General features: G+C 42.5%; 1 protein-coding gene across 1 annotated transcript in view; it reads left to right on the forward strand.

The window, feature by feature from the left end:
- Positions 1-27336, forward strand: part of LOC126199609 (lachesin-like) — a 423616-nt gene that overhangs the window by 387046 nt on the left and 9234 nt on the right. The window contains exons 5-8 of the mRNA XM_049936537.1: positions 6137-6275; positions 13562-13710; positions 15085-15147; positions 17126-17185. Coding sequence (XP_049792494.1) covers positions 6137-6275; positions 13562-13710; positions 15085-15147; positions 17126-17185 — 411 coding nt within the window. The remainder of the gene's footprint in view (positions 1-6136; positions 6276-13561; positions 13711-15084; positions 15148-17125; positions 17186-27336) is intronic.

A 27336-nucleotide genomic window follows, 5' to 3' on the forward strand; every position in this document is an offset into this window, starting at 1 on the left:
TAAAATAAAATCAATCTTCAACATTTTAATTTAACACGACTGAAGGCCTTTATGTAAAATTTAGAAATAACTGAATTAATACATGGCTGAAGGCCTCACACAGTACTTCAAACTAAAATGAAAATTGCAATCTAAAACAAACAGAACAAGTGGTGCTCAGAAGTATCCCAAGAGTCGGCCTGACTAGGTAGCTCAAACGTAAGGTGAGGTGAGACAGGCAGCCAAGAGTTGAAGTTAAATAATCAGGTGACAACCGAAACTAGGGATGGCCCAAGGACCGACCAACAATTTCACCAATTCCCTTCTGTCCGGCCAACGGCACAATAATGGAAAATATCGGCCGAGGACGGTGATACGAAAAGGACTACGTCTTCAGCAATTGGCGTCTAAAACAGCCAGCGGAGCACCTCTAAGCAAAATATGAAGGAAACAACTTTAGTCATTACTCTTTATTCATATTGTGACTAGAGTAATCTAATTTTCTTATTTAAACTATTGTCATGATGTAACTCTGATGTGTGAAGTGGCCGGCTGCGGTGGCCGTGCGGTTCTAGGCGCTTCAGTCCCGAACCGCGAGACTGCTACGGTCGCAGGTTCGAATCCTGCCTCGGGCATGGATGTGTGTGATGTCCTTACTTTAGTTAGGTTTAAGTAGTTCTAAGTTCTAGGGGACTGATGACCTCAGATGTTAAGTCCCATAGTGCTCAGAGCTATTTTTTTTTTTTTTTTGTGTGAAATGCTGCATGTGTGAAACACTGGTCCGATGTAAGAGATGGCCTGATGGCCCTAATCTGATCAGGTTAGATAAATAAATAAATAAATAAAAGGCTGTCGAGCTACACGCTGTGCCGGACAGCATCAACACGACGAGGAAAGGCACACTGCAGGAAAACTACGCTAACGACCAGGGCAGGTATTTGCGGCGTTAACGGCCACAGGGCAGAAAATACCGCTAGTGCACTTCACTGGCAAGTAACAGTCAATTTAATAATTAATCACAATATAGGAAGACGGCTGCTAGATTTCGCCGACTCCAACACATCATACGTTGCTGCTAGCCCGAAATGCCCAGGGAGCAACAACCTGCAAACGTACGAAGAGATGTCACAGTAGTTGAGGTTTCATAACAGGTCAACTGATCACTCAACTTCAGCGTCCAGGTTCCGGGGGTAACAAAATTTTTCGCTCTCGCAGCTATCACCTCACGATCTGACAGCGCATGCTCGCTGCCAGCGGTCCCAGCCTGGAATCGCGTCACTGAGATTTCCTCGCTGCTCCGTCCCAACCAACTGACCCCCACACGCACCACCACCACCACCCGGAAATACTAGCAGTCACTCCAAAGATAGTACGACAGTACTAGTATCGATAAGCGCTGCTGCTGCCAAAGGAGGCAAACCAGCAACTTCGTTACGCCAGTAAGTAAGGAAGAAACAAGACACCAATCGATGTAACAAAATGCCAAAGAACAAATGGCACGAACGCGAGACGCACACGGCTCAAGCCAAACAGATGGTATTCGGAAGGTGGAAGACCCGATACGGACATTTTGTGATATACTTGCACTGTCATCAGAATGACAAGTTAATTTTCATTTTTGCGGCGACGAACATGCTGAAGTTGTTTCTTCGATTTCGTGAGGGTAGCACAATATAGTTCATAGTCGGTAGTGGCACCATGAAGAGGATCTCGAAAGGAATAGGTCCTTGAGAGTGCTTGAAGACTGTCGCCTTGACTTTGGCGACTGAGGGTGTGGCTTTGGACTTTTCTTTTGGGGAGGGGGGGGGGAGATGATGTAGCGCCGTTATCTTCCGGTTCAAAGTGACGAGCCTGTGTGTGACCAAGGTCGACAAAAAAATACGTCACGACCAGCCTCGTAACGTGCAAAAAATTCCGCACAGATGGTCTTTTGTCGCTCTTTATGGCCTTCTGATAGGCGGCCAGGAAACCAGTGGGCTCACACCTTTGGCTAAAGTAACTTGTGGACAAGTGTGTAAGCACTATCAACAGAGTCATCCAGTTGTTTGATTTTAATACGTCGATCACCTCGAACGTGAAGGTCCACACGTTCCAACATTGCAGGAGTTACAGCTGTGTACGGCCGGCCAGCACGTGGGTGATCTGTCGTTAGCGCGATCTTGTTGGAGTGATAACAGACGCCCCGCCCAGGGACTTACCGTACTTTTGTTCACTTCCAGATCTCTGTAGGCATTCTGCAAGCGCCTCTCAATATATGCAATGCCCTGATTTTCCACCAAAAGACATTCAGTAAGAGCTGTCTTCATGGAACGCACCTCCGATACAGAAGCCGTTTTGATGGGTGCGTACACAGCCGCCACCTATCGGAACTTTACGACTATAGAAGATGAAGCCGGAATATACCAAGATGTCGCACAAGGCAATCAGCATTTTTGAACCGAAATTGGCTGAGAAAAATATGTGTTGCATAACTTTTTGAACATCCCTCTTGTAACTTGTACAGAAACCAGATACTTACAGGGATTTGATGGAAGCTGTAGTTGAGAAGGGAGTGAGGCTGTCCCAATAACATTCAATCTGTACATTAGGCAAGCAGTGAAGGAAATCTATCATTACTTTTGAAAGTGGTTTGCTGATGGCTTTGTAATTCTCCCAGATACGACAAAGGACTTGAAGTGGCACTTAAATGGAATGCATTGTGTATTGAAAACAGGTTATAAGGTAAACATAAACTAAATGGAGAGAACTGTAATGAAACGTGGTCGAATTAAATCAGACGATGTTCAAGACTTTACGAAGTGAGATGTTAAATGGTGACCTTTTGCTGCAAAATAATTATCCATGACCTAAATAACGAGGATATAAAATACAAATTAGCTACAGGCAGAAAAGCAATTCTGAAAAAACTAAACATAAATTTACGTGTTTCTTGAGAAGGTGTTATTCTTGAACAGAAGAGACATATATAAGGTAAATATTTAGATAATGAGTACTAGAAACTTCTCAAATGTGTTACTAGATATGTATCCTCAGGATTAAATGCGTTCCTCGGAGATGCTGAAGTTATAGCTTAAGTTGTGTGAAAAGAAGCATCAGTTGTTGCGACACAATATGAAACGTTAAAGACTCATTTGTTGCGTGACAAGGTAAGTGAGCGGTGGTGGTGGGATGGGCGAGTGGGGGGGGGGGTGGAAGACAGAAGGGACCAAGCTTTGATCATATTTTTTTCTATCTGTCTCCTTACGTTTGATGGGACCCACTATGGCTTCTGTGCCAACTTCATCCCAGAATAGCACTTGCACCCTATTTGGTCAGTTATTCGTTCTATACATCACAATCTCTGTCTCCTCCGCCTCCCCCCACTCACTCTCCCAGAAGTTATTATCTGATGTATAACACATCTTCTGTTACCTTGTCACTCCTTCTTCTCAGTGTTTACGACATGTTTCTATCTCCCAGATTTTCCGGAGAAGCTCTTGTATTTTTAGTTCATTATTCCACCGTACTTTTAATCCCTTCATAGTAAGAAGTTGAAAAAAGGGTGTAGGTTGCAGTAGCCATGCAGAGATTAAAGGGATTGCACGGGATAGACAGCGGTGGAAAATTGCTTCAGATCAGTATTCGACTGAGGACCACAGCAACAATAACACGTCCACAGCTGCAAATCAGTCCCGGAACCTGGACATTAATAGCTTTCAATGGCAGCTTGCAACCCCTTAGTTTTTAATCGCCTTTAACCTTTATAAACCTTCGCGTCTATGAACTTCAGTATCATCCCAAATATTTCTTCCATCGATACCCTTAACACAATAAACAGCATCACCTACACAGCTCCATCGTTACTATTTCTGGAAGAGAACGGTTCCGAGGGCAAAAGAGCAATTCGAATTCAAATTTACCGTTCTTTCCTCCAGAATAAGAATCTATCGTGCCATTCAGTGTCCCTTTCTCGTTCAACCCGTAGACGATGTCCGTCTCCAATATGTTAGCAACTGACGAAATACTAAAATGTAGACTTAAAGTTTTCTTTCCTTTCTTCAGATTTACGCTGCCTGCAAACATCGCGTCTATTCCAGAATATTAAAACCTGTTATGTTAAAAAATGTTGAAAATGTGTTCTCAATGTCTCCTTTTCCGTAGCAATTCTTTTTATAGAAAAAGGGAGTGGACCAAAATAACTTCGCAGATTCTCTAAAATTCTCTAAAACGGGCTTTCGCCAGTTGTGAAGGTCGGAAAAGTTGTGAAATTCTGCTGTTACAGTATTAGTCCATTATACCCGTATCATTGCAGGTGTATTTTATGTAGAGACAATATACAGACGCTAATCTAAGCAGGATATATGCAAGGTTAGGTAGAATACGTATAGCGTCGCTGCCTTACGGTACATACGCCTGCGATTCGATTTATTCTCCGCAACCAGTTTTTTACTGCTTGGTGCAGGGCACTTGCTACAAATATTAGCGGATCTCATACCGTTCACCTATGTAGCGAGAAAAAAAGTCTCTCTATACGTTCTAATCTCACTTAACGTACCCTCACCATGAGCACACGGGATGTAAGTTGGAGGAAACATAAATGTCTCCCAATCTACCTTAAATTCTAGTTGTCTAAATTAAGACAAATGAAGCACCTTCGCCTTCCTTACAGAGTCCGCATTCAAGTTACTATCGCCTTCCTTACAGAGTCCGCATTCAAGTTCTCTGAATATTAAACTACACTTGGCCGGCCGAAGTGGCCGTGCGGTTAAAGGCGCTGCAGTCTTGAACCGCAAGACCGCTACGGTTGCAGGTTCGAATCCTGTCTCGGGCATGGATGTTTGTGATGTCCTTAGGTTAGTTAGGTTTAACTAGTTCTAAGTTCTAGGGGACTAATGACCTCAGCAGTTGAGTCCCATAGTGCTCAGAGCCATTTGAACCATTTTTTTAAACTACACTTAGTTGTGAACTATACTGACTTATGAAGTACATCGGCATTAATACGAAGTCTACTATCACACCCACGTGATAACAAATCAAAGCACTGGAGGAGGATATTTGAATAGGTCACACTAAAGTTTAGTTCAAAAAAATGGTTCAAATGGCTCTGAGCACTATGGGACGCAACTGCTGTGGTCATAAGTCCCCTAGAACTTAGAACTACTTAAACCTAACTAACCTAAGGACAGCACACAACACCCAGCCATCACGAGGCAGAGAAAATCCCTGACCCCGCCGGGAATCGAACCCGGGAACCCGGGCGTGGGAAGCGAGAACGCTACCGCACGACCACGAGATGCGGGCACTAAAGTTTAGTTAGCAGTTTCCTTAACGGATACGTTGCTCTTGCTCATTATCCTTTCGTCTTCCCTACTACTGATTGCATCTCGTCGTTCTAATCAATATAACTTGGTAATATTACTCATAGATGATGACGACTAATGGAAGATGATGAATGATGACTGATGGCGATAATTAATGAGCTTAATGATTGATGATGATGATAATGTGTTCTGGCCCTAACACACGTCCATCACTGCGGGTTCTGCTCTTCGTACCTGTGTATAAAGCATACAGCATATGAAAATGTTTTCACTCAGCTGGTATTTTATTCTTCCTCTGATCCGCTTTCCTGCTACCAGTTCCAATGCATCCTTTCTGGGGTGTCTTTTTTTCATACAGTAGCCTTACAAATCTCTTCTCTTCCTCTTAACTGATCCCAGTCTTTGTCTTTTCTCATCACACTATGTCATTACGTATTTTGTCGTCCATTTTACACTTTCCTTTATTCTCCAAATCCACACCTGAGAAGCCTCTAACATTTTATCTCTCCCTTCCTCAGGGTCCATGTTACCTTACCATACAGGGTAGCACTCTATACGAAGCACCTCGCTAATATTTTCCTTAATTGTGTAGTTAATGGACTAAACTAAATATTCTTTCTTGTGTAAAACATTTCCGCTGCAATAGCTATCCTTCGTTCAGTTATTTGATTAGAATTTATGTTACTAATTATTTCGTATCTTACGTTCCACTAACTCATCACAAAGTGTCATTATTATCTGCACTGACTGTCATGTAAAAAGCATTGGCTTATTCTTCTTCCCGTTTATCTACGTTCAAATCAAACTGAGCAACTTCAGAAAATCTCCACTAATGTCATCCTTCTCTGTTTTTGCAGTTTCTCCTGTGGTTAAAGTGCCCAACCAGCTGGTTGGAGCGCCCTTGGGGACAGACGTGCAGCTGGAATGCTTCGTGGAGGCCTTCCCCAACACCATCAACTACTGGGTCAAGAACCGCGGGGAGATGCTGCTGGACGGGTGAGTGCTGCAACCACCATTACTGGCGCGACCTGCATGAACAAATAACTTTTCGGTTGAAAACGTGTGCCTTCTTTAAAGAAGGAAATTGGGTTGGGTTGGGTTGTTTGGGGGAAGAGACCAAATAGCGAGGTCATCGGTCTCATCGGATTATGGAAGGATGGGGAAGGAAGTCGGACGTGCCCTTTCAAAGGAACCATCCTGGTATTTGCCTGGCGCGATTTAGGGAAGTCACGGAAAGCCTAAATCAGGATGGCCGGATGCGGGCTTAAACTGTCGTCTTCGCAATGCGAGTCCAGTGTGCTAACAAATGAGCCACGTCGCTCGGTAAAGAAGGAAATTTCCGGGTTGTTTGAACTGATTTTACGAAAACTATTGTGAATATATGAGCGATACCCAACGCAGACTGCCTCATTTTCAAAGAACTTTTTTTTAGAAGTTTACTAAACTGGAAATTCTGTTATCTTCAACAGTTCTCAACCAGTGAAATGCACCTGTAATATCTCCTTGCCATCTCGTAGAGAGCGTTTTGCGTCGTAAAATTTACCTCTAAAGCTTTGACTTCTAGGGTTTCGTTACCTAAACTAAATCCCTTAAGGCAATTTTAAGGAATATGTAGGGATACACGTCACACAGTCCAATGTCTGGACTGTAACGTAGATGGTGTATGCCTTTTCTGGGCATAAACTCTATTATAGCTTGGACAATGGGAAACCTGGTGTTACCCTGACGCAGTTTTCACAGCTGACAACTCATTTCTTTGCAAACTGCTGCTTTATCTGTTAGCCTAGGAGCCGTCTACCGTATGCTGCAAAATGTAATGACCATGGTCTTGTTGGAGACCCGCTAACGCGCCTTCTCATAGCAGTGGCTGGTCATGTTTCGCACACTCTCTGCTACTGTGTTTCAAATCTGGGCCGTTATGAAACATACACATTTCATCAGCAGTTGTATAGTTTTACCACCGTGCTTCACGTTATATTAAGAGTTTCCACAAGCAGCATACGTCAGCACAATGCTGCCCTTGTTCCAGAGTACGGATCTGCGGTGTCCAATGTGTGAACACACCAGATACGTGCAGTTGTTCATTTAAAACAGTGTGAAAATTTCCGGTTTATATTTGTAGAAGTTGCGCACTTTATCTGACCGTAACACATGGATGAATCCAAATATAAGCTGCGCCAGTGTTGATTGTAGTCTTTATCCAAGCCGTAAATGACATGTCTCCGTCTCCTTGCAATTCTCAATTTTCTCCCTCATCTCGAAATGCCTTCAGTGAATGAATACTGGCTCGACGGGGCATTGCAGACACACAAATCTCAGTCCATCGTAGGTCACATTACAGGAGAACACAAGGATTATCGCATAATGCCACTGACAAAACTCAGAGAGGTTCAAATTTTACAACTCCTAAACCTGATTAGGTAGACAATTCATTACTGTAACTCAACTGACGATACCTGCTGAGTCATAAATGTAGTTCTCGCTACTCACTGGATGCGATTCTGAGCATTAGTGGAAGTCGTTGTTGGGCACTTCATACTACATTCTAATTCTGGTTATTTAGCTTTCAAAACTTTAAAATAGTCTTGTCAGTCTGCAATAATGTTCACTTAATCCACAGTCATCATGGTGCTGTCTCATGCAAGAGCAAGTGAATGCTTTGCACATATTAGTATTGTTCCAGCAGCTTCCGCCCACGGCATGGTGCACGTTTCGAACCACCACTGGTAATAAATAGGGTCTGTCCCTTGTGGAGTCGCATGTTCAACAGCCTGTGCTGCATGAACTGCTCCGAATTACTATCGTCATATATGCCACAGATGGTTGCTTATTCGGCTTTACAAACAGGGAAAGCCTCCCAATCCCAAATTCTGTGATGTGGTATGGATGTCCAACGTGTTGTCGCGTTTTTCACCATTCTTTTTCACCTGGTTTCTTTTTCCAGAACTGTCCTATAATACGAAATTAGAATGTAAAGATCCATCGGATTCGAATAATTATTAAAAACTGAGGAATGTAATGCATATCACTACCACTGATTTTCAGTAGGTGTTCAAAAGTAATTTACATTTTTTATTCAGAATTTTATAGTTTATAGGAGAACAAAGCTACTTTGGAAGCACAGTGGCATGTCGCTGCCAGCACTCGGGTGAGCCAGACAGGGAGATCTACCCCAGAGGAATTCTCAGAAGGACGTACTCGCACAGGTGCAGATCACTGCTACAAGGATGAACGGACTATACTTTGAGGTGCAACTACTGGATGCCAGATGGACCACAGTCAACACAGATACGACCTCCCGTGGTTTAAGGCCCCCATTTTAGCAAGGTGTGGGAAGCCACTACCGTGAACAAAACGTAGAAAGCTGTTTTCTAAGCAATACACCAGACACTATAGATCATGTGTAGAAATTGGAGTGTGAGTTCCCAGTTTGGGACATCTCTGTAAACTTGGGAAGCCGCCGAGGGTTAAGTGCTCTAAAATTAAATGATGACGCTGCAGAAGCACTGATAGGATTGCCTATTGTAAATAAAACGTAAGTTAGAGACAGAGAAAACTTTACTGTGCTGACGAGGTCCCACTTCATCGGCCACAGAAAGAGACTGTGAGTAATATACCTTTTTCCAGGACAAAATAGTAGGAACTATGTTCCTGGTTACCTACCTGAATCGAAACTCATGGAACTGAGCAAGCATCTTTTAAGGAATCTCCTTACTGTCATCACTTGCAACGTACACCACCGAGCCAATCTGAAAAAAGCGAAGAATTCAAAACACAGAAATACAAGTCTTCCTTTCAGTAAGCAATCAGTACAAAATCACTTCACCACAGGGAGTCTTCACAGTCAGATTTTTCCTCCACCAGCCTAAGCCGCCGCCAGGGTCCAAGCACATGACCTGGGGGTTTAAAAGATTTTGGGATGACTTGGAGTTAGCCAGATGTGCGACTTGGTATGCCGCCAATGACCGATTCTGCAGCCTCTTCATCCCCCACCTACAGTTTGATATGGTGAGATAGAGCTGTAACAGCGGGATCAGAGATCATTCATAGGGACTTTTATAGAATTGCAGGAAGTTCCAGCTTCGGTCAGAAGACATGTTTTCAGATTGATGTGACCAATGTGCTTTCGACTCCAACCATAGATGTAACACATTCCCTTCTCTAGCATGGTCTTTTATACTAACATCGCATCGCGGCACAACTCTGTGAACGTAATTGTTTCGTTTTTTGGTAGTAGTTACCAGAATCTTACCCCAAACCCTTCAGTCGGAATTGCCACAGTTTCACTTTCAAAGTGATGTTGCTTGTCACCTGATTTATGAGTCACTTTTATGTAACTACTCTTTAGTTAGACGTGCCAAGATTTCTCTTTACAATTGATGTTGCTAGTCAAATGATTTATGAATCATTTGATGTAATTAACCGAATTAATTGTGACTGTTTCTTCATTTTTTGGTTATATAATTAATTTGTTTTGCAATGAACACATAGTGCGTAGTGGGGCGATCACTCTGTTGTAGAAATAATTCAAACGCCAAGATCGCTTAAATATTATTTACTGGATAACCGCGTTCAACACACTAAAGGTGCCATCATAGCATCGGTGACGGGTATGGGGGAGGGCTTACATGAGTTACACTCCATATACAGGGTGAGTCACCTAACATTACCGCTGGATACATTCCGTAAACCACATCAAATACCGAGGAATCGATTCCACAGACCGAACGTGAGGAGAGGGGCTAGTGTAATTGGTTAATACAAACCATAAAAAAATGCACGGAAGTATGCTTTTTAACACAAACCTACGTTTTTTTAAATGGAACCCCGTTAGTTTTGTTAGCACATCTGAACATATAAACAAATACGTAATCAGTTCCGTTTGTTGCATTGTAAAATGTTAATTACATCCGGAGATATTGTAATCTAAAGTTGACGCTTGAGTACCACGCCTCCGCTGTTCGATCGTGTGCATCGGAGAGCACCGAATTACGTAGGGATCCAAAGGGAACGGTGATGGACCTTAGGTACAGAAGAGCCTAGAACAGCACATTACGTCCACATGCTAACACATTTTTATTGGTCTTTTTCACTGACGCACATGTACATTACCGTGAGGGGTGAGGTACACGTACACACGTGGTTTCCGTTTTCAATTACGGAGTGGAATAGAGTGTGTCCCGACATATAAGGCCAATAGATGTTCAATGTGGTGGCCATCATTTGCTGCACACAATTGCAATCTCTGGCGTAATGAATGTCGTACACGCCGCAGTACATCTGGTGTAATGTCGCCGCAGGCTGCCACAATACGTTGTTTCATATCCTCTGGGGTTGTAGGCACATCACGGTACACATTCTCCTTTAACGTACCCCACAGAAAGAAGTCCAGAGGTGTAACATCAGGAGAACGGGCTGGCCAATATATGCGTCCTCCACTTTCTATGAAACGCCCGTCGAACATCCTGTCAAGGGTCAGCCTAGTGTTAATTTCGGAATGTGTAGGTGCACTATCATTCTGATACCACATACGTCGACGCGTTTCCAGTGGGACATTTTCGAGCAACGTTGGCAGATCATCCTGTAGAAACGCGATGTATGTTGCAGCTGTTTGGGCCCCTGCAATGAAGTGAGGACCAATGAGGTGGTCGCCAATGATTCCGCACCATACATTTACAGTCCACGGTCGCTGTCGCTCTACCTGTCTGAGCCAGCGAGGATTGTCCACGGACCAGTAATGCATGTTCCGTAGATTCACTGCCCCGTGATTTGTGAAACCCGCTTCATCGGTAAACAGGTAGAGCTGCAACGCATTCGCTGTTAATGCCCATTGACCGAATTGCACTCGATGATTAAAGTCATCTCCATGTAATTGCTGATGTAGCGACACATGAAACGGGTGAAAGCGGTGACGATGCAGTATGCGCATGACACTACTTTGACTCAGTCCACCGGCTCTCGCAATGTCCCGTGTACTCATGTGTGGGTTCATGGCAACAGCAGCTAACACACCAACTTCACCCGCTTCTCCGGTGACGGGCCTGTTACGGACCCGTTTGCGTGCTACGACCATACCTGTTGCATACAGTTGGCGGTAGATGTTTTTCAATGTGCGACATCTTGGATGCTCTCTGTCCGGGTACCGTTCTGCATACACCCTGCAGGCTTCAGCTGCATTTCGTCGACACTCGCCATAGATGAGTATCATCTCCGCCTCTTCAGAGTTCGAATACACCATGGTCACAGTTCCTACAACACTACACTATCACAGACGTCTGGTAACACGGTGTACTACAGTTGGTCTGCGTGCGGAGACGAATGCAGAATAACAATAGCAGCAAGCGCTACATGCGGACACTGCGACAGCTAGACCAAACCACAACAGTGCACTACAGCCACACTCGTAAACACGGTCGTCATCCTAAACATGTCCCTGCAGATGCTGCTCGCCGACCGTGGCCCGTGTTTGTTACAACTGCAACTGAACGTCGGAGGTTTCAAGCGTCAACTTTAGGTTACAATATCTCCGGATGTAATTAACATTTTACAATACAACAAACGGCACTGATTACGTATTTGTATATATGTTCAGTTGTGCTAACAAAACTAACGGGGTTCCATTTAAAAAAACGTAGGTGCATGTTAGTATGGTTAGTATGATTTGTATTAAACAATTACACTAGCCCCTCTCCTCACGTTCGTTCTGTGGAATCGGTTCGTCAGTATTTGATGTGGTTTACGAAATATATCCAGCGGTAATGTTAGGTGACTCACCCTGTATATTACTCTCAGTACAACACCACATAGCCGGCCGCGGTGGTCTCGCGGTTCTAGGCGCGCAGTCCGGAACCGTGCGACTGCTACGGTCGCAGGTTGAATCCTGCCTCGGGCATGGATGTGTGTGAGGTCCTTAGGTTAGTTAGGTTTAAGTAGTTCTAAGTTCTAGGGGACTGATGACCACAGCAGTTGAGTCCCATAGTGCTCAGAGCCATTTGAACAACACCACATAACTGCCGGCCGGTGTGGCCGTGCGTTTCTAGGCGCTTCAGTCTGGAACCGCGTGACCGCTACGGTCGCAGGTTCGAATCCTGCCTCGGGCATGGATGTGTGTGATGTCCAAGTTAGTTAGGTTTAAGTATTTCTACGTTCTAGGGGACTGATGACCACAGATGTTAAGTCCCATAGTGCTCAGAGCCATTGGAACCATTATGAATCACATACCTGTATGTAGATCAACTTTTATAATCCATGTATAACATAACGATACATGAGGCGGACCAGCTGATATAAAATAATTGTCACAAAAAGTAAAAAACAATTGCTCTCATGGTCATTTGTTTCCATAAGACATGTAAAACCGAAGGCACAAGATAAAACTGTTTCGTACATGACCGCTGCTCGACTAACAACGGTCGACATCACACTGCTCTATTCCGCGCCGGTTTACCTTCTGCGATTCTAGTGGTTCACAACCGGCCACTAAATGCCTCTGTCCAAGCAGTGCACATACAGTCCCACCTCTTTGCTATTACCGCTAATCAAATACCCATGAAAAGACCACTTTCGCATACACTTACTGTACGTACTATAAATACTATGCATACGATACAACTATACATAATATAAAGTATGTCAACTACAAAGTAAAACATCTTAAGGAAAGGCATTATCCATATTAACGCAGTACAAAACTACATGCTATAATTTACCCTTATTCATAAATGGAAGTCAAAAATTTACACATATTAAGCTGTTCATAACACGACTTAGATACAATGTGACGATTGATTAATACCTATGTGCTGGGCTTTACTTTTTGTGACAATGATTTTATATCAGCTGATCTGCCTCATGTAGCGTTATATCAAAATGGTTTATAGATGTTAATCTACATTCAGGTATGTGGTACTGTACTAAAAGTAATGTATATAGTATAACTCTTGTTAGCCTCCCTCAAACCTGCCCTCCCTCATACCTGTCATCTTATATCTTTACAGATCCGAAAATGGCACTTTTAGTGTGTTGAAACCGGTTATCCAGTAAACAGTATTTAAGCCATCTTGGTGTTTGAATTATTTGTAATTAATTTGTGTCAGAAGAGAATTCCATTTGGCATGCATTTAGGCTACTCAACATTCGCCGACAAACGCCATTCTTCAATGAGTTTCCATAGATTCTTGCTAAAGTTAGCCCATCAGTCTCGCTTATGTCAGTGGATTTTCCCATCTGGGAACTGTACTATCGCTAGTATGATTACCCATCTAAAACTGTGTTTGTTTCAGTGTGAAGCACCACGTGGAGGAGGAGAGGTTCTCGTACAAAGTGCACCTACGGCTGACGATTCGCAACATTACGGCCAAGGACTTGGGCACGTACACATGCGTCTCCACCAACTCACTGGGCCACAACGACGGGACGGTTCGCCTCTACGGTACGTCCTCCGCGGGTGATTCCATTCTCTCTGTTACGAAGCTTGTTTTCTTTAGTTTAGAGGTACATTAAGCAGGCTGTGTCATAATTAACAGCGAAAAATGACATTTGTGAAAGTATAAGCAATTGGAGCAAAAATGTTCCAAGAAAAGTAGATCCAATAAGATCCACTTGGGAGATGATTCTTCACTTTGCGAGATACTTTCGGAAGTGTGCTCAGGAGCTGACACTGAAATTACTGTGAAATATGTTAGTGAAAATGTTTTGGAGATATCAACATTTGTATTAAGTACCGCTGTAATTGGCCTTGAATTTATCCACAGTGAAGTGTACACATCCCTTCAAGAAGGCGCTGAGACTGGTTAAATTCCTGTCGCATAAGCGACCTCAGTGCAATAAATACGGGGGCATCCTGAATTAACAACTGTAAACAATATATATGCATTCCACCAGTCTATAGTAAGCAGGCAGTATTAAGTAGTGGACTTGCAGCCATAATATGCCAACGTCTTCGTGTCACAAATCTCAGTAGAGTAACGTTTCTAAATAAGGTGTTCAGAACATTCTAAAGCGTGTTCTGATGCAGAGAATATGCAGTGTTAAGTTTTCCCCACACACCTTGACATCCGCAGAAAAACAACAACGCTTGGACACCTGCCGTGACTTGTTTAAAATGCAAAATGCGGACAGTTCTTTCCTACACAGAATTGTCGTAGGTGACGAAACTTGGTGGTATCAATTCGAGACTACCACAAAGCAGACTGCAGAAATTCACATCAAGGGTTAACGCTCTGACGACATAACAGGTATTCAAACCATTGTGATGCACGAGTTGAACAATATCCCAGGGAAGGGCTTTTATGACAATTTCGCTTATTTCCATGAAGGTGTGTGCATTGTGCTGAGATGAGGAGGAGACCATGTAAACATCCTACAGCAAGCTCTATTTCTGCCCCTGTTATGCCACTGACAGTACATAAGTCATTTTTCAGAATCTGCTAAATATCGAGTGAAATAGTACTGGAGTATTTTGGCATTTAAATTGTTGGTAGAAAGAAGTTAGTGGCACGTACGTTTCCTGTTATTCCGGTTAAGATAAACTAGTGGTTTATTTATGAGCTTCTTCCACTACTTTCTAAAAAAATTACAAGTACCTTTCACTCCCTTCTTCAACAAAAGGACAGCATTGTTCAGATTTCTGTTGCATCACCACATATGAATGCCGTCTCACTATCAGATACAAAATTTACTCCACATTTATTATTACTTTCTTTTGCTCAGAAAAATGTATTATTGTTACAAGCAGTAGTTTAACATTAATTTTTACTTTAAATTACAACTCCGTTCTACATCAATAATTTTTCTGTCATTACAGAGATCAAAATCCCGACAAGACCGCCGACAACGACTACGATAATACCAGAGACTACCGTCCCAGGTAAATATTTCAGAACACTGTTTAGCAATCAACTGAAAAAAATTTAACAACTTCGTAAGGAGTAACGATTATGCGACTTCCTACATGCAAGCCATTGTGTAAAGAAATTAATTATCTGCTGTTTACAACAAAATATTTCATCGGCTGTCGTCAGAGAACGTTGTCCTTCTTGTAGGCAGTAAACATGTGTCTGAAAACGTACTAATTAAGCATGAAGTGGAAAATTTTATGTGTGTCCAATAATTTCTTTAGGAGACAAAGAAGGATATTGTATTACAAGCAGGAGATTGAGACGATTTAAGTCATTCATTCACAGAACGACGATTTATTATAACATGTAAATTTTAAGTAGAGTGTGGTCAGTATGAAAAGCTTGTAAGGATGTTGTAAGAGAGGCTGTGCTGAAAAATAACGTCTATGAAAAAATTCGATACGTTGCGCCATTTGCGAATTAATTAGCACAGAAGTTAGACAGCCAGATAGCTGTGCTTACAAATTCAAGCGGGCTACCAGAGGCGGTGTCGCCAAACGTGTTCTTCATTTGGTTTCCTAAAACCAAACAAGAAAGTCATACGAAAATTGGACGTGGAATACTAGCAAGGATCGAATCCGAGCCAAAGGCTAAGCAGTCTCGAGTGCTATCGCCTACGGTATGAGAAGAACTGACACTAATGGTACCTTGCGAACCCCTTGAATATGTAGGCGCAACGTATCGAACTTTTTTCTCAAGAGTTATTTTCAGTTCTACATACCCTGCAGCAGTCTTAGAAGCTTTCCAGGCTAAACAGGCTAAACAGTAAGTAGGACAAATTCATGAAATCTGAAAGTAATTAAAATACAGCTTAAGTGTATGTAATTCCATAACAATTTAGTTCAATAAACATTAATCTGCTCCCTGAGTTTGTCAAGGTAGCTTGTATGAAGGGTAATTATAGTTTTGTTGCTCACGTTCTAATCAATAATTATTAATGATAGTTTTTTTATTTCAACTAATTTTCTGTAGCCAGTATGTTGTCCTACCATCTTCACTAAGCTAGTTCGAAAACTGCATAACGCCATTTGTATAAAGTCGATTCAACAGTACTTTCGTAATTACGATTTGTTCAAGTCACCTAGTATAAACCGTCCCTCTCAAGACCTATTAACTTGCTCTCTAATCTGAACATATGACAGCAAAAGATGACAGCGAAAGTGAAGACTGGCGTAATAATTTTATGCCAGGTAAAGTAAATGGTATGGAAGTCAAACAGGGGATCGTATAGTACATTAGAACTATAGTAACTAAACAAAAACTTTCTGTTTACAGCAATCAGACAGTTATCAGTTGAATACTTCGGTGACTGCATGAAAACTATGTCACAAATAAAATACAGAACTGGAAAACATTAGATAAGAGCAAACAGATATCCTCAGCAAACCGTAGGAGGACAAATGCTGTTAGTAAACAACTGTTACGAGAAACATAGATTTGATTACTTGCACCAATTTCTCTAAGTCACAGTTGACCTTAAGTATACATTAATGAAGTGATTAGTTCAGGATATCAGAAAAGCCGAATGTAAAAGTTCCACACACATACAAAAAGGTAGCATTGTTGCCAGATAAGTCAATGTTATTCTATTAATTTAATCAAGTAAGTAGTGTAGAACACGACTTAAGCGAGTATTCTATAGGTCGTGATCCACAGTGTTGCGTTGATTAAATTATAAAACTTTTATCTCGAGTTCAAAAGAGTGATCTGATCCAGATTACAGCGCGTTTCTATCCCCAGGATACCTTTCCTAACAAATTTTCCCTTTAATTTTGTTGTGGTTTTAGTGATTGTCCTTCGAAAATATATATAATTTTTTTACCAACATCAGGTGTTCTACTTTGAGTAACTTCCAATACTCAATGAGAAAATAATAAATATGAACTTTAGATGTGCATATTAGTTGTACACGGAAAATGCTATAATTGTAAATCTGTTTCTTTTCAGCGCTGAAGACAACTACTCTACGACCGGATCGGACGAACGCGCTGATCCTCACTACCAGCCGTAAGTATTATCACCGGTGCTTTCACTACGAATAGGACACCCCGTAGATTTCCTACTCACATTATCAGAAAAATCGGCCCATAACGTCGTTCACATATAGTATTGCCACCTGTACCATTTCCTGTACCATTTAATGTGCGACACCATCCTACAACAGTGACATAAATACTGAGAGAAAAGAAAATATAGCATCGAAAGTGTGTTGGATGAATAAATTCCTTCATTGGTTGTGGTTTTCGATACTTAGAATTCACTGTGTTGGTTTTATTTACGAACAGTTCATAATTTCTCCAATCATTAGTTTCATCATATAGGTAGATGTTGCTGTCTGAATCTTAAAAGGTAGTGTTATTGATGAGGTGGTAAGTAGCTATGGCTAATACTTACTGGCCTCTGGGATTTCAAATTTCTACAGGAACATCTTGAGGACATGGAACTTCAAACTGCCCATCTGAAACCTAAACACCTCTTTCGGTAGGTCAACGATAAGTTTGAGTTCTGGACCGCTTACACAGTATTTTTCGGAACATTACTGAAGTTGTTAAACTTGAAGGGAATTGATGTCTTCTTTTCCTGGATATCGTAATAAGAAAGAAGGGTTGTGGTATGCAAGGCCATGGAGTTTTTAAGGAAAAGACCATATAGACATGTACCTGCATGTAATGAGCTGCCATCACACTGAGTAGCGTGCTAACGTAAGGTAATGTGTAGTCTCTCGTAAGCTGCCTTGAAGCCGAGCTAAAACACCTGAAATAAATGCCTTATCAAAATGCACTGCTTAGGAAAAGTAGAAGTCTGAATTTTGCTCAAAGGTGCCTGCAACCTTCCTCTGTAATAGGGCTATAGGATGGCACCCCGCTATGTTACCTTCGGGATTGGGGACGCTTCAGACGGCAAGGTGCTGAAATATGGAAAAAGAGGCCACTCCTCAGAAGTTCACGTGAGTTGTAAGATTGGTTAATGATGTTACATTGGCAGCAGAGTTCGCCACCATCTGCCCAACGCAACCGTGCGGAGACTAACAGGACTAGGTTCTTTAACGATTTGGCCTGTGACGCCACCCCATGGCCGTTTCAACCCATTTCTAAGAACATCGCGGGCCTATTGTCACACTGAATGTGATGTAATCCCATTGGAGTAGAGGGCTACAGCAAGTTTTGGTATGCCATAGAGGATAGAACCACTAGGGACCGCTCAAACCCAATAGACATTATTAGAACGTGAACCAAACAGTACTGTATTTTTATCCTTTTCATCGCTGCTTCTTCGCGCCCTCGTTTGGCATGATCACTGGAGCTTCCGACATTGACACAGATGTGAGTAAAATCACAAAGTATCCCTCCAAGACCACCCAGTTTCGTAACACCATCAGTGTCACCCACGCATTTTTCTGAGTAGGTTGAAAATGTACCAGTCAGAAACTTTGACACCAGTTTAGATATGAGGCAGCGCTAACGCCTGCGTGACAGGCAACTCCTTCGACACTCTTAGGTGGAGTTTGCATACCCTTAGGCGCTAGAGCAGCCACAAGGCTGAATTAGTGTCGAACATTGCGACAGGTACATTATTTACGTGCTCAACAAAGATGCATGGATGTCGCCGAGATTAATGCTGAATTGAGTGATCTTAGACGGACACTTTCCTATATTATTCGCGTGTTTGTCGAAGTCGAACCCATATATGAATATTCCGCAGGACGACGTGAAAAAGGAAGGATGAAAACGCATACAAACAACTTTTTGCTTTAGATCACGTTAAAATTTCGTCGAATTGTTCTGTATGGTTGCTAGGTGTCCCACCCTGTGCGGCACAACAAAAATTGTTGTGATGCTGCTGCCCAAAGGGGTACTATCACGGTCAGTGTGTTTTCAGTCCCACAAAAGTTCCGAGAGAAGGGTAGAAATGGCCAGAGTTTGGCAACAGTGGCCAAATTTGTTAAGAACATCGCCCTGTTGTTTATCGACTATGAAGTATTGTTTCTGACTGCAAAATCCGTGGCAATCAACGCGGCAAGGGACGAAGTGCCTTCATAGACGCCCTTTATGCTAGCCCCTGACGCCTTTTCGATTCGATTCTGTCGTGGTTCTGAGCGCTGTCGCGGAGGCGTCAATGAAAGGGCGGAAATGTGGGTAAGAGGTGGTGTGACGGCCTTCCCATCGTGTGACTCGTCCATGGTGACGATAAACTGAGGTGTGGTGAGATTTGGTGCCAATGAGACATAAGTAACTCATCTTACAGTTCACATGAACTCCTGGGGTGTGGCATTTTCTTTTCAGCATGTGTGGACATCGTGCAGTTGGAAACGTCACCGAGCTAGAGGTTCCCACACAGTGCACCCCGCTCTTGCACCATTACGGGATTTCGAAAAAGTGGATCCTCTGATTTTGCTGACCAGTGTTGTTACAGTGGAGCCCCCTTTAGAATAGTTTTAAGGGAAGAAAAGAAGCAGCAAGCCACGAGGAAGAGGCAATAGACAAAAGAATCGCCTGTCTTCCATACATGTGTCAAGTTGCAGCCAATATCGCGAAATTTCAGGGAAAACGCGACATAAAAAAATCAATTAGCTACCACCGAAGACGAAATGATTCTTGGCTCGGAGAATGAACTACTGCAACTTCACGTACCAAGGATATACATCATTCCACCTGAATGTGGCCATAAATACATCGTGTGCGCGCAGCGTGGTAGCTCGAAATACTGAAAAGTACATATTATGTTTATAAATTTGATAGTGAGACGTACGAAGAAATCAGCGCTGGCAGAGTACAACGTAAATGAGCAACATAAGTTTCATTTCGAGAAAACCAAATTGCTACTACGAGCCAGCAGCTGTTAGAAAGCTTCTTTAAGGAATCGATAGAGAAAAGGATCCTACAGAATCTTGTCAATAGTGATGAAAATTGTCAGTTAGGCACACCGTGGAATACCTCGTTAGTGGCAATACATTTCCAGAGGTGGGGAGCATAGAAGGGGACTCAAGAACACCCACCCAGAGATTCGAGAGCAGCCTTCGACCCAAACTCACCCAAGATATTCGTTTGATAATTCATTTGTTCTTATTTGTTCCCAGCTAAAAGTTAATGCTAAACAATTATAAGTAAACTTTCTTTGTTGTTGAAGCCACAAAATCACGTTGGACGTGTAAGGACGCTGTGGTCAGTGGCTAAAAAAAGATCCATATAATCACAGGATTCTGGTTTGGGATATTTACGAGTGTGGATCAAATGAAAACCAATATTATGCATTATTACAGAAAAAAGCTGCAGTTATATCATTATTTCGACGTAGTCCACATGACATGCGACGCCCACATTTCGCAGCTTTGGGAGTGCCCACGCACTTCGTAAGAATATTTTTATAGCTGTGGTTGTAGTCGCTCGTGCATCGCCTCATTATTCCTTCTGAATTACTTGCCTCCCGACGCTTGTTTAAGTAGGAAGATGCTCGAGACATTAAAACATCTTAATCTATTGCTGCGGTTGAACGGGTTGCATGGAGCGACCATTCTCGTTCTGCAACAAAATGTCTACATTCCTCGTTTGCTTCTCGTTGCAGGGTGAAGGTGATTTTGTGATAGATTCGAGTTTCAGCTACTGGACCTGTTAATCTTCTTTCCATGTAATGTTTCAAAATAACCCATTTTTTATTCAGAAAGAGAGTGGGCAAAGCTTTTCCTGCAATGCTTAAGTTTTGGTTTTGGTGATGGTCTATGGCGCCATTCCCCGCTGACTACTTTAGTTTCAGGCTTGTGACAGCGCACCTAGGTTTCGTATACTCTAATAATCCAGTGCAGAAGTCCATTGTCCTCGATTTGGAAACGACTTAAGCGTTCCTCACCAGCACTGACTCGATAATGTCTCAGTTCATTGGTCACCCGACGTGACACCCATCTTTCGGCCATTTTATTGAATAATAGCACATGGGGGAAATGGTGTGCCGGACGAACACTAATATCCAAAATACTGGCTATTTGATTTGCAGTAACAATATTTCTGTGCCATTCATACACTTTCTGCAGAGACATACGCGAATTAGAATAATTTGGTTTCATCGTACGATGCGTTTCCACAGGTTTAGCTCCTTCATTTTTCGAAATACGGATCACAGTTCGCTGTTCCAGCCCGGTGTCTGTCGACAATGCGGCAGCCATCTTTGCTCTGTCACAGGGATGCAACAACAGGCTGTCAGTTGTTAGTCATTTGTCGAAACACAAGGATGTCTCCTGCCATCAACCAAATCTATATTAAAACTTTCCACGGTTTCCTTTCACTTTTAAGGTTTTCATTTAATTCATCGCCATATTAAAGGTGGGCACGGTTAAATGCTAGAAAATAAACATAAGCAGATAATAGTGATGCCACGTGTCTGATCCCTACGCGTCTGACCCGTTATTTGAATATTTTCGTCTTGGTTGAGATTGCAATGGGGGTTTCAAACTGCCACTTGTTAGGTAAATGAATGTTGATAGGACTGAGTTTTTCCAGCCTCCTGATTGGCTCTGTCAAATTATTTGGGAGCTATCAAATTCCTACAAGGCGTTGATTTGCATTGAACACTGGGATGTTTTAACACTGTCCTGGTGGTAGAGGAGTGTTAAACCTATTTCGCCAAGTGTCAGTTGCTCCGCTAGCAGTGAGAGCAACTACTTTTACAGTGTATTCGTCGTGTGCTGGTGCAGTGCTTCGGCCGAAACAAGGACGCGGATTCACTGAGCACCGCTACAATGGGAAAGCTTAATTCAACCAGATCCGTTTGGATTTTCAACAACGTCATTTTGTAATACTAAAACGCTCATAAAGCAGATACGTGATGGCTTTAGGAAGAAACGTCTGATCTAGAGATAGCGTTGTTGAGAAGTAACTAAAACGTCCTGTTTCCGGCGTTCGGTCCTCGCTACTGCTTAAATTTTGAACAAAACTCCCCAGCAATCGCGGCCGATGACTTCCAATAGAAGAAGTTACCCTCTCACTGCCAACACCCTACTCAAAGAGAGCGGAGGAACGGACATAGACTCAGGGTAGTCTCTTGTCCTTGAGATGGGAAATCGACCCTAAAAGGCGAAAGAATCAGCAATAATCAACGGCATGGACACCACAACACTAAAGGCCCACAATGTGTATCAAAACAGCATATCGCTTCCAATTGCAAAAGTGTCATGATAATCTCTCCATTAGCAGAAGGTTACGGAGTAGATCCCCATTCGGATCTCTGGGTGGGAATGTCAGAAATTTGAAAGTGGTAGGGAAGCTAGCAGATCAGAAAAGGGACAGTCTAGATGCATTGGCGGTTAGTGAAGTGAAATTGAAAAAGGGCAAGGATTTCTGGTCGGAGGAGTATAAGGCACTATCAGCATCAGTAGGCCGGCCTTTGTGGCCGACTGGTTCTAGGGGCTTCAGTCCGGAACCGCGCTGCTGCTACGGTCTCAGGTTCGAATCCTGCCTCAGGCATGGATGCGTGTGATGTCCTTAGGTTAGTTCGGTTTAAGTAGTTCTAAGTCTAGGGGATTGATTATCTCAGAAGTTAAGTCCCATAGTGCTCAGAGTCATTTGAACCATTTGAACCAACATCAGCAGAAAACGGAATACCAGGATATATCGACGGCTCTAGCAGAAGATGAAGTGATAGAAAAAGTATAAGAGGATACTGAAAGGGTAATTCAATACATAAAGGAAGATGAAAATCCAATGGTCATGTAGGACAGGAATGCGGTTGTAGGCGAAGGAGCAGAAGAAAGAGTTACGGGAGAGTACGTGGCTTCGTAGAAGGAATGGGAGAGGAGAAACATTGTTTTGTGTCCTGCAATAAGGTAGCAGTACCTAATACTCTGTTCAGTCACAAAAGGAGGTGATATACTTGGCAAACGCCGTGAGATACCGGAGATTGCCGTTAGATAGCTAGATTACACCACGTTTACGTAGAGATAAAGAAATTAGGTATTGAATTGTAAGGCGCACACAGCTGGCGACATAGACTCATATCACAATTTAGTAATGATGTGTAGTAGGCTGCCGTTTAAGAGACTAGTCCGGAAGAATCAGTGTGGAAAGAAGTGGGATATGTAAATTCTAAGGAATAACGAGATACTGCCAATATTCTACGATAATGAATACCTCAGTAGCCAGTTCAATCGAAGAAGGTTGGACATATCAAAAAGAGAAATCACATGCGTTGGTACAAGGAACGTAACGGCGAAGAAACCAATGGTAAAAGAAGAAATACGTAATTTGATCGACAAAAATGTTCAAGGAAAATCAATAATATGGAAATACAAGTCACTTAGGAATGAATAAATAGGTATTCCTGGGAAGCTAAGGCGAAATAGCTGCATAAAAGTGTAAAAGAGAATAGAAAGTAGGTTGTCAGGAAGCTGACTCAGCATATAGAAAAGTCAAAAGAACCGTCGGTGCAATTAAAAGCAAGGGCGGCAACATTAAGAGCTAAATGGGATTTCCAATGTTAAATGCAGAGGAGAGCCCGGATATTTGGAAAGAGTTCATTGGAGGGTTCTCTGATGGGGAGGACTTCTCTGATGGCGTGCCAGAAGAAGAAATTAGTCACCATGAGATTCTGTATTACACCCGGTATTAGAATCAGAATTTAAAGGAGCTTCGGACGAATTAAGATCAAATAAAGCAGGAAAGACAACATTCCATCGGAATTTATAAAATCATTTTGGGACGTAGCAACAAAGTGACTAGTCACGTTGGTCTGTAGAATATATGAGACTGGCGATATGCCATCAGACATTCGGAAAAACATCACCCACACAACTCCAAAGATAGCAAGAGCCGACAAGTGCGAGAATTATCGCATAGTCAGCTTAAGAGCTCATGCATCCAAGCTTCTGGCACACAATAATATAGAGGAGAATATAAAAGAAAATTAAGATCTGTAAGATGACTATGAGTTTAGCATTGGGAAAGATAAAAGTACGAGAAAGGCATTTCTGACGTTGCGCTGCATAATGGAAAAATTCATAGGATTCGTCAATTTGGAAAAGGCGTTCAACCGTATAAAATGGTTCAAGATTTTCGAAATTCTCAGGAAAGTGGGGATAAGCTATAGGGAAAAACTGGTATTATACAATAAGTACAAGAGCCCAAGATGGAACAAGAAGACTGGAAGAGAAACAACGATGTTCCTGGATTAAAAAAAGTGTAAGACAGGGTTGTAGTCTTTCGCCCCTGCTGTTCAATCTGTACATTGAAGAAGAAATACAGAAATAAAAGAAGGATTCATGAGTGAGATTAATGTTGAAGATGAAAGGATGTCAATTATACTATTGGCTCAGGACATTGCTGTCCTCAATAAAAGTGGCTAACAATAAAAGGTTCTGTTGACTGGGATGAAGAGTCTAGTGAATACAGAATATCATTAGAAAGTTAGTCGAAGAGAAATCAGTGTAATGAAAAGTATTAGAAATGACTACAGCGATTAACTTTACATCAGGATTGGTGACGATGTAGATGAAGTTAAGGAATTCTGCAGCGTAGGCAGGAAAGAACTTATGATTGCCGGAGCAAGGAGGACATAATAAGCAGATTAGCACTGGAACAAAGAGTATTCATGGTCAAGATAAGTCCATAGTTTCAAACGTAGTCCTTAAGCAGAGGAAGAAATTTACGAGAATGTACGTTTGGGGCATAGCATTGTATTGTAATGAAACATGGACAGAGGGAAAACTGGAACATAAGGTAATCGAAGCATTTGAGATGTGGTGCTACAGAAGAATTTGTAAAGTAGGTGGACTGATAAGGTAAGGAATGAGGAGGTTCACCGCAGAATCGGAGAGGAAAGGAATATGTGGAAGAGACTGGCTAATAGAACAGCTGGTAAACATCACTGAATAACTTCCACGGTACTACAGGCTACTGCAGACTGCAGACGGTAAAATCTGTGAAGGAGGACAGAGACTGGAATATATCCAGCAAATAATTAACATTGTAAGTGCTACTCTGATATGAAATGGTTGTCACCGGAGAGTAATTCGTGTCGGGGCGCATCAAACCAGTCAGAAGACTGAAGACCCAGAAATTTTATTTTCTGCTATAAAATGATGTGGACCAATACCCTAAAGGATTTTCTTTAAATTAACAATAGCCGTGGAAGCCTGCGCACATCAGAAGAAGATAGTTACATAGTATTGGAAATGCCACACTGTCTATGTCGATTCCAAATGTTAAAACGTGATAAAGGCTGAAACGTTCCTTTCCTCCATGTTTCGGAGATTCTGTAAGGTCATGCGATATCGCACTCGAGACCGCAGCCGAAATCCACACACTGCTGGCGATGACGGGCGCGCGAGAGAAATTTCGCGACACAGTGCTCGCAGTTTTAATCTAAAAAGTTTGTTGGCGGAGGCAGATTAATTTTCTGTGCTGCTACACTAGTAACATCAGTTCAAACGAGGATCATCGGTATCGCTTTGACCCACGAATTAGGGTTAAACTTCTCAACTCAAAATTCAATAACCAAAAACCTCTTAGCTATCTTACGACTGTCGGGAAATACTACTATTGGACTGCAGTGTGGTCACCGGTAGTACATAAACCGCCTCCAACTGGCTACCAGCAACTCCCGCCAGCGTTTTGTAAAATCGTTCAACCAATTTGTCTAGGTGCTCGCGAGAGCAGAACGCAAACAGCCGACTAGCTTCACCGTTCCAGGGAGTCTTGTTTCTAGCCACAGCGCCACAGCAATGTGCCCTTTGTCAGACGACGTCCGCATTTGCGGCCCAGTCTTCGCTATAACGAGTGCCACTCGTCTCTCTTCCACTGACACTCATTCCTTACTGCATCACATTCCCGCAGAAGCACCAGGAGGCATTCAACTTCGCGGTAGGCACTGGTCGTAATATTTTGGCTCATCAGTACATCTTACAGGCTTCCACTAAACTTCGTCAAATCCGTCTCGTTCAGTAAATCACTACCGTCTCGCGAAATACTGGTTCACGGTCTGAAATAATTGTGAGCTCTACCTTATAGACCAAGTGCGCGTTCACTTAAAGCGGCACTCGCCCAAGATACCGAAACGCTCACCCCGACATCTATCCCTGAACCCGGGAACATGCTGTCCGAATCTCTCAATTTTCCACATTGCAAGTAATAACTCAGTTGATCATAAAGGACGTGCCTTTCTCAACTTTTGAAATATATTACTACAAAGGGAACATAATTTCTACGATGTACTATGGCTTCTCTAGACGGAATTCCTTAGCATTTATGTCCTACGTCCAAACACAGTCAGTATCAGAATGTAGGCATTTTCATTGGCCGTTCCCTACTCCTGATTACAGAGATGCTGTTCCCCACGAGTACTTTCAGGTTTTTGTGCAATGCGTGTTGAAAAATATTGGCAACCATTAGGAAATCACTCGAGCTTGTATCAACGTGGTACGATGGTGAGTCAAATGAAAACTTTAAATATTTTTTCAAATATTATTTTTTGTGCAGAAGTAGTACAAAGCTATATCACTTTTCAAAATAATATCCCCCACGCTCAATGCAAGTCCTCCAGCGCTTACAAAGTGCATAAATTCCATTAGAAAAATTCTTTTGTTAGTCCGCGTAACCACTCATGCACCGAATGGCGTACCTGTTCGTCAGAACGGAACTTCTTTCCTCCCATTGCGTCTTTTAATTGTCCAAACATATGGAAATCACTTGGGTCAAGATCTGGTGAGGATGGTGGATGAGGAAGACACTCAAAATGGAAGTGAACCCAGGTTGCGTCCCCAGTAACGATTCTTGCAAAGAAGCCATCACCTTCTCGTTTTAAGCGCCGATGAAGTTCTTCACAAGCATCATCAAGTCGTTCTCTCATTTCAGGAGTCAGCTGCCTGGCACCCATCTTGCAGACACTTTGTGAAACTGGAGCACATCATGCACAATGTGTTATTCTGACCCACGACTAACCTGTAAACATGCTGCAATGTCATTCAGTGTCACTCTGCGGTTTTCTTTCACTATGGCTTCAAATGCTGCGATGTTCCGTGGAGTCACAATAAGTTGTGCCTGACTTGGACGAGGAGCATCTTCCGCTGAAGTCACACCATTAGCGAACTTCCTACTCCATTTGTAGACTTACTGCTGTGACAAATATGCATCACCGTACTGAACCTTTATTCATCGATGAATTTCAATAGGTTTCAC

The sequence above is a fragment of the Schistocerca nitens genome, chromosome 8 (genome assembly GCF_023898315.1).
Source record: "Schistocerca nitens isolate TAMUIC-IGC-003100 chromosome 8, iqSchNite1.1, whole genome shotgun sequence".
Lineage (NCBI taxonomy): Eukaryota > Metazoa > Arthropoda > Insecta > Orthoptera > Acrididae > Schistocerca > Schistocerca nitens.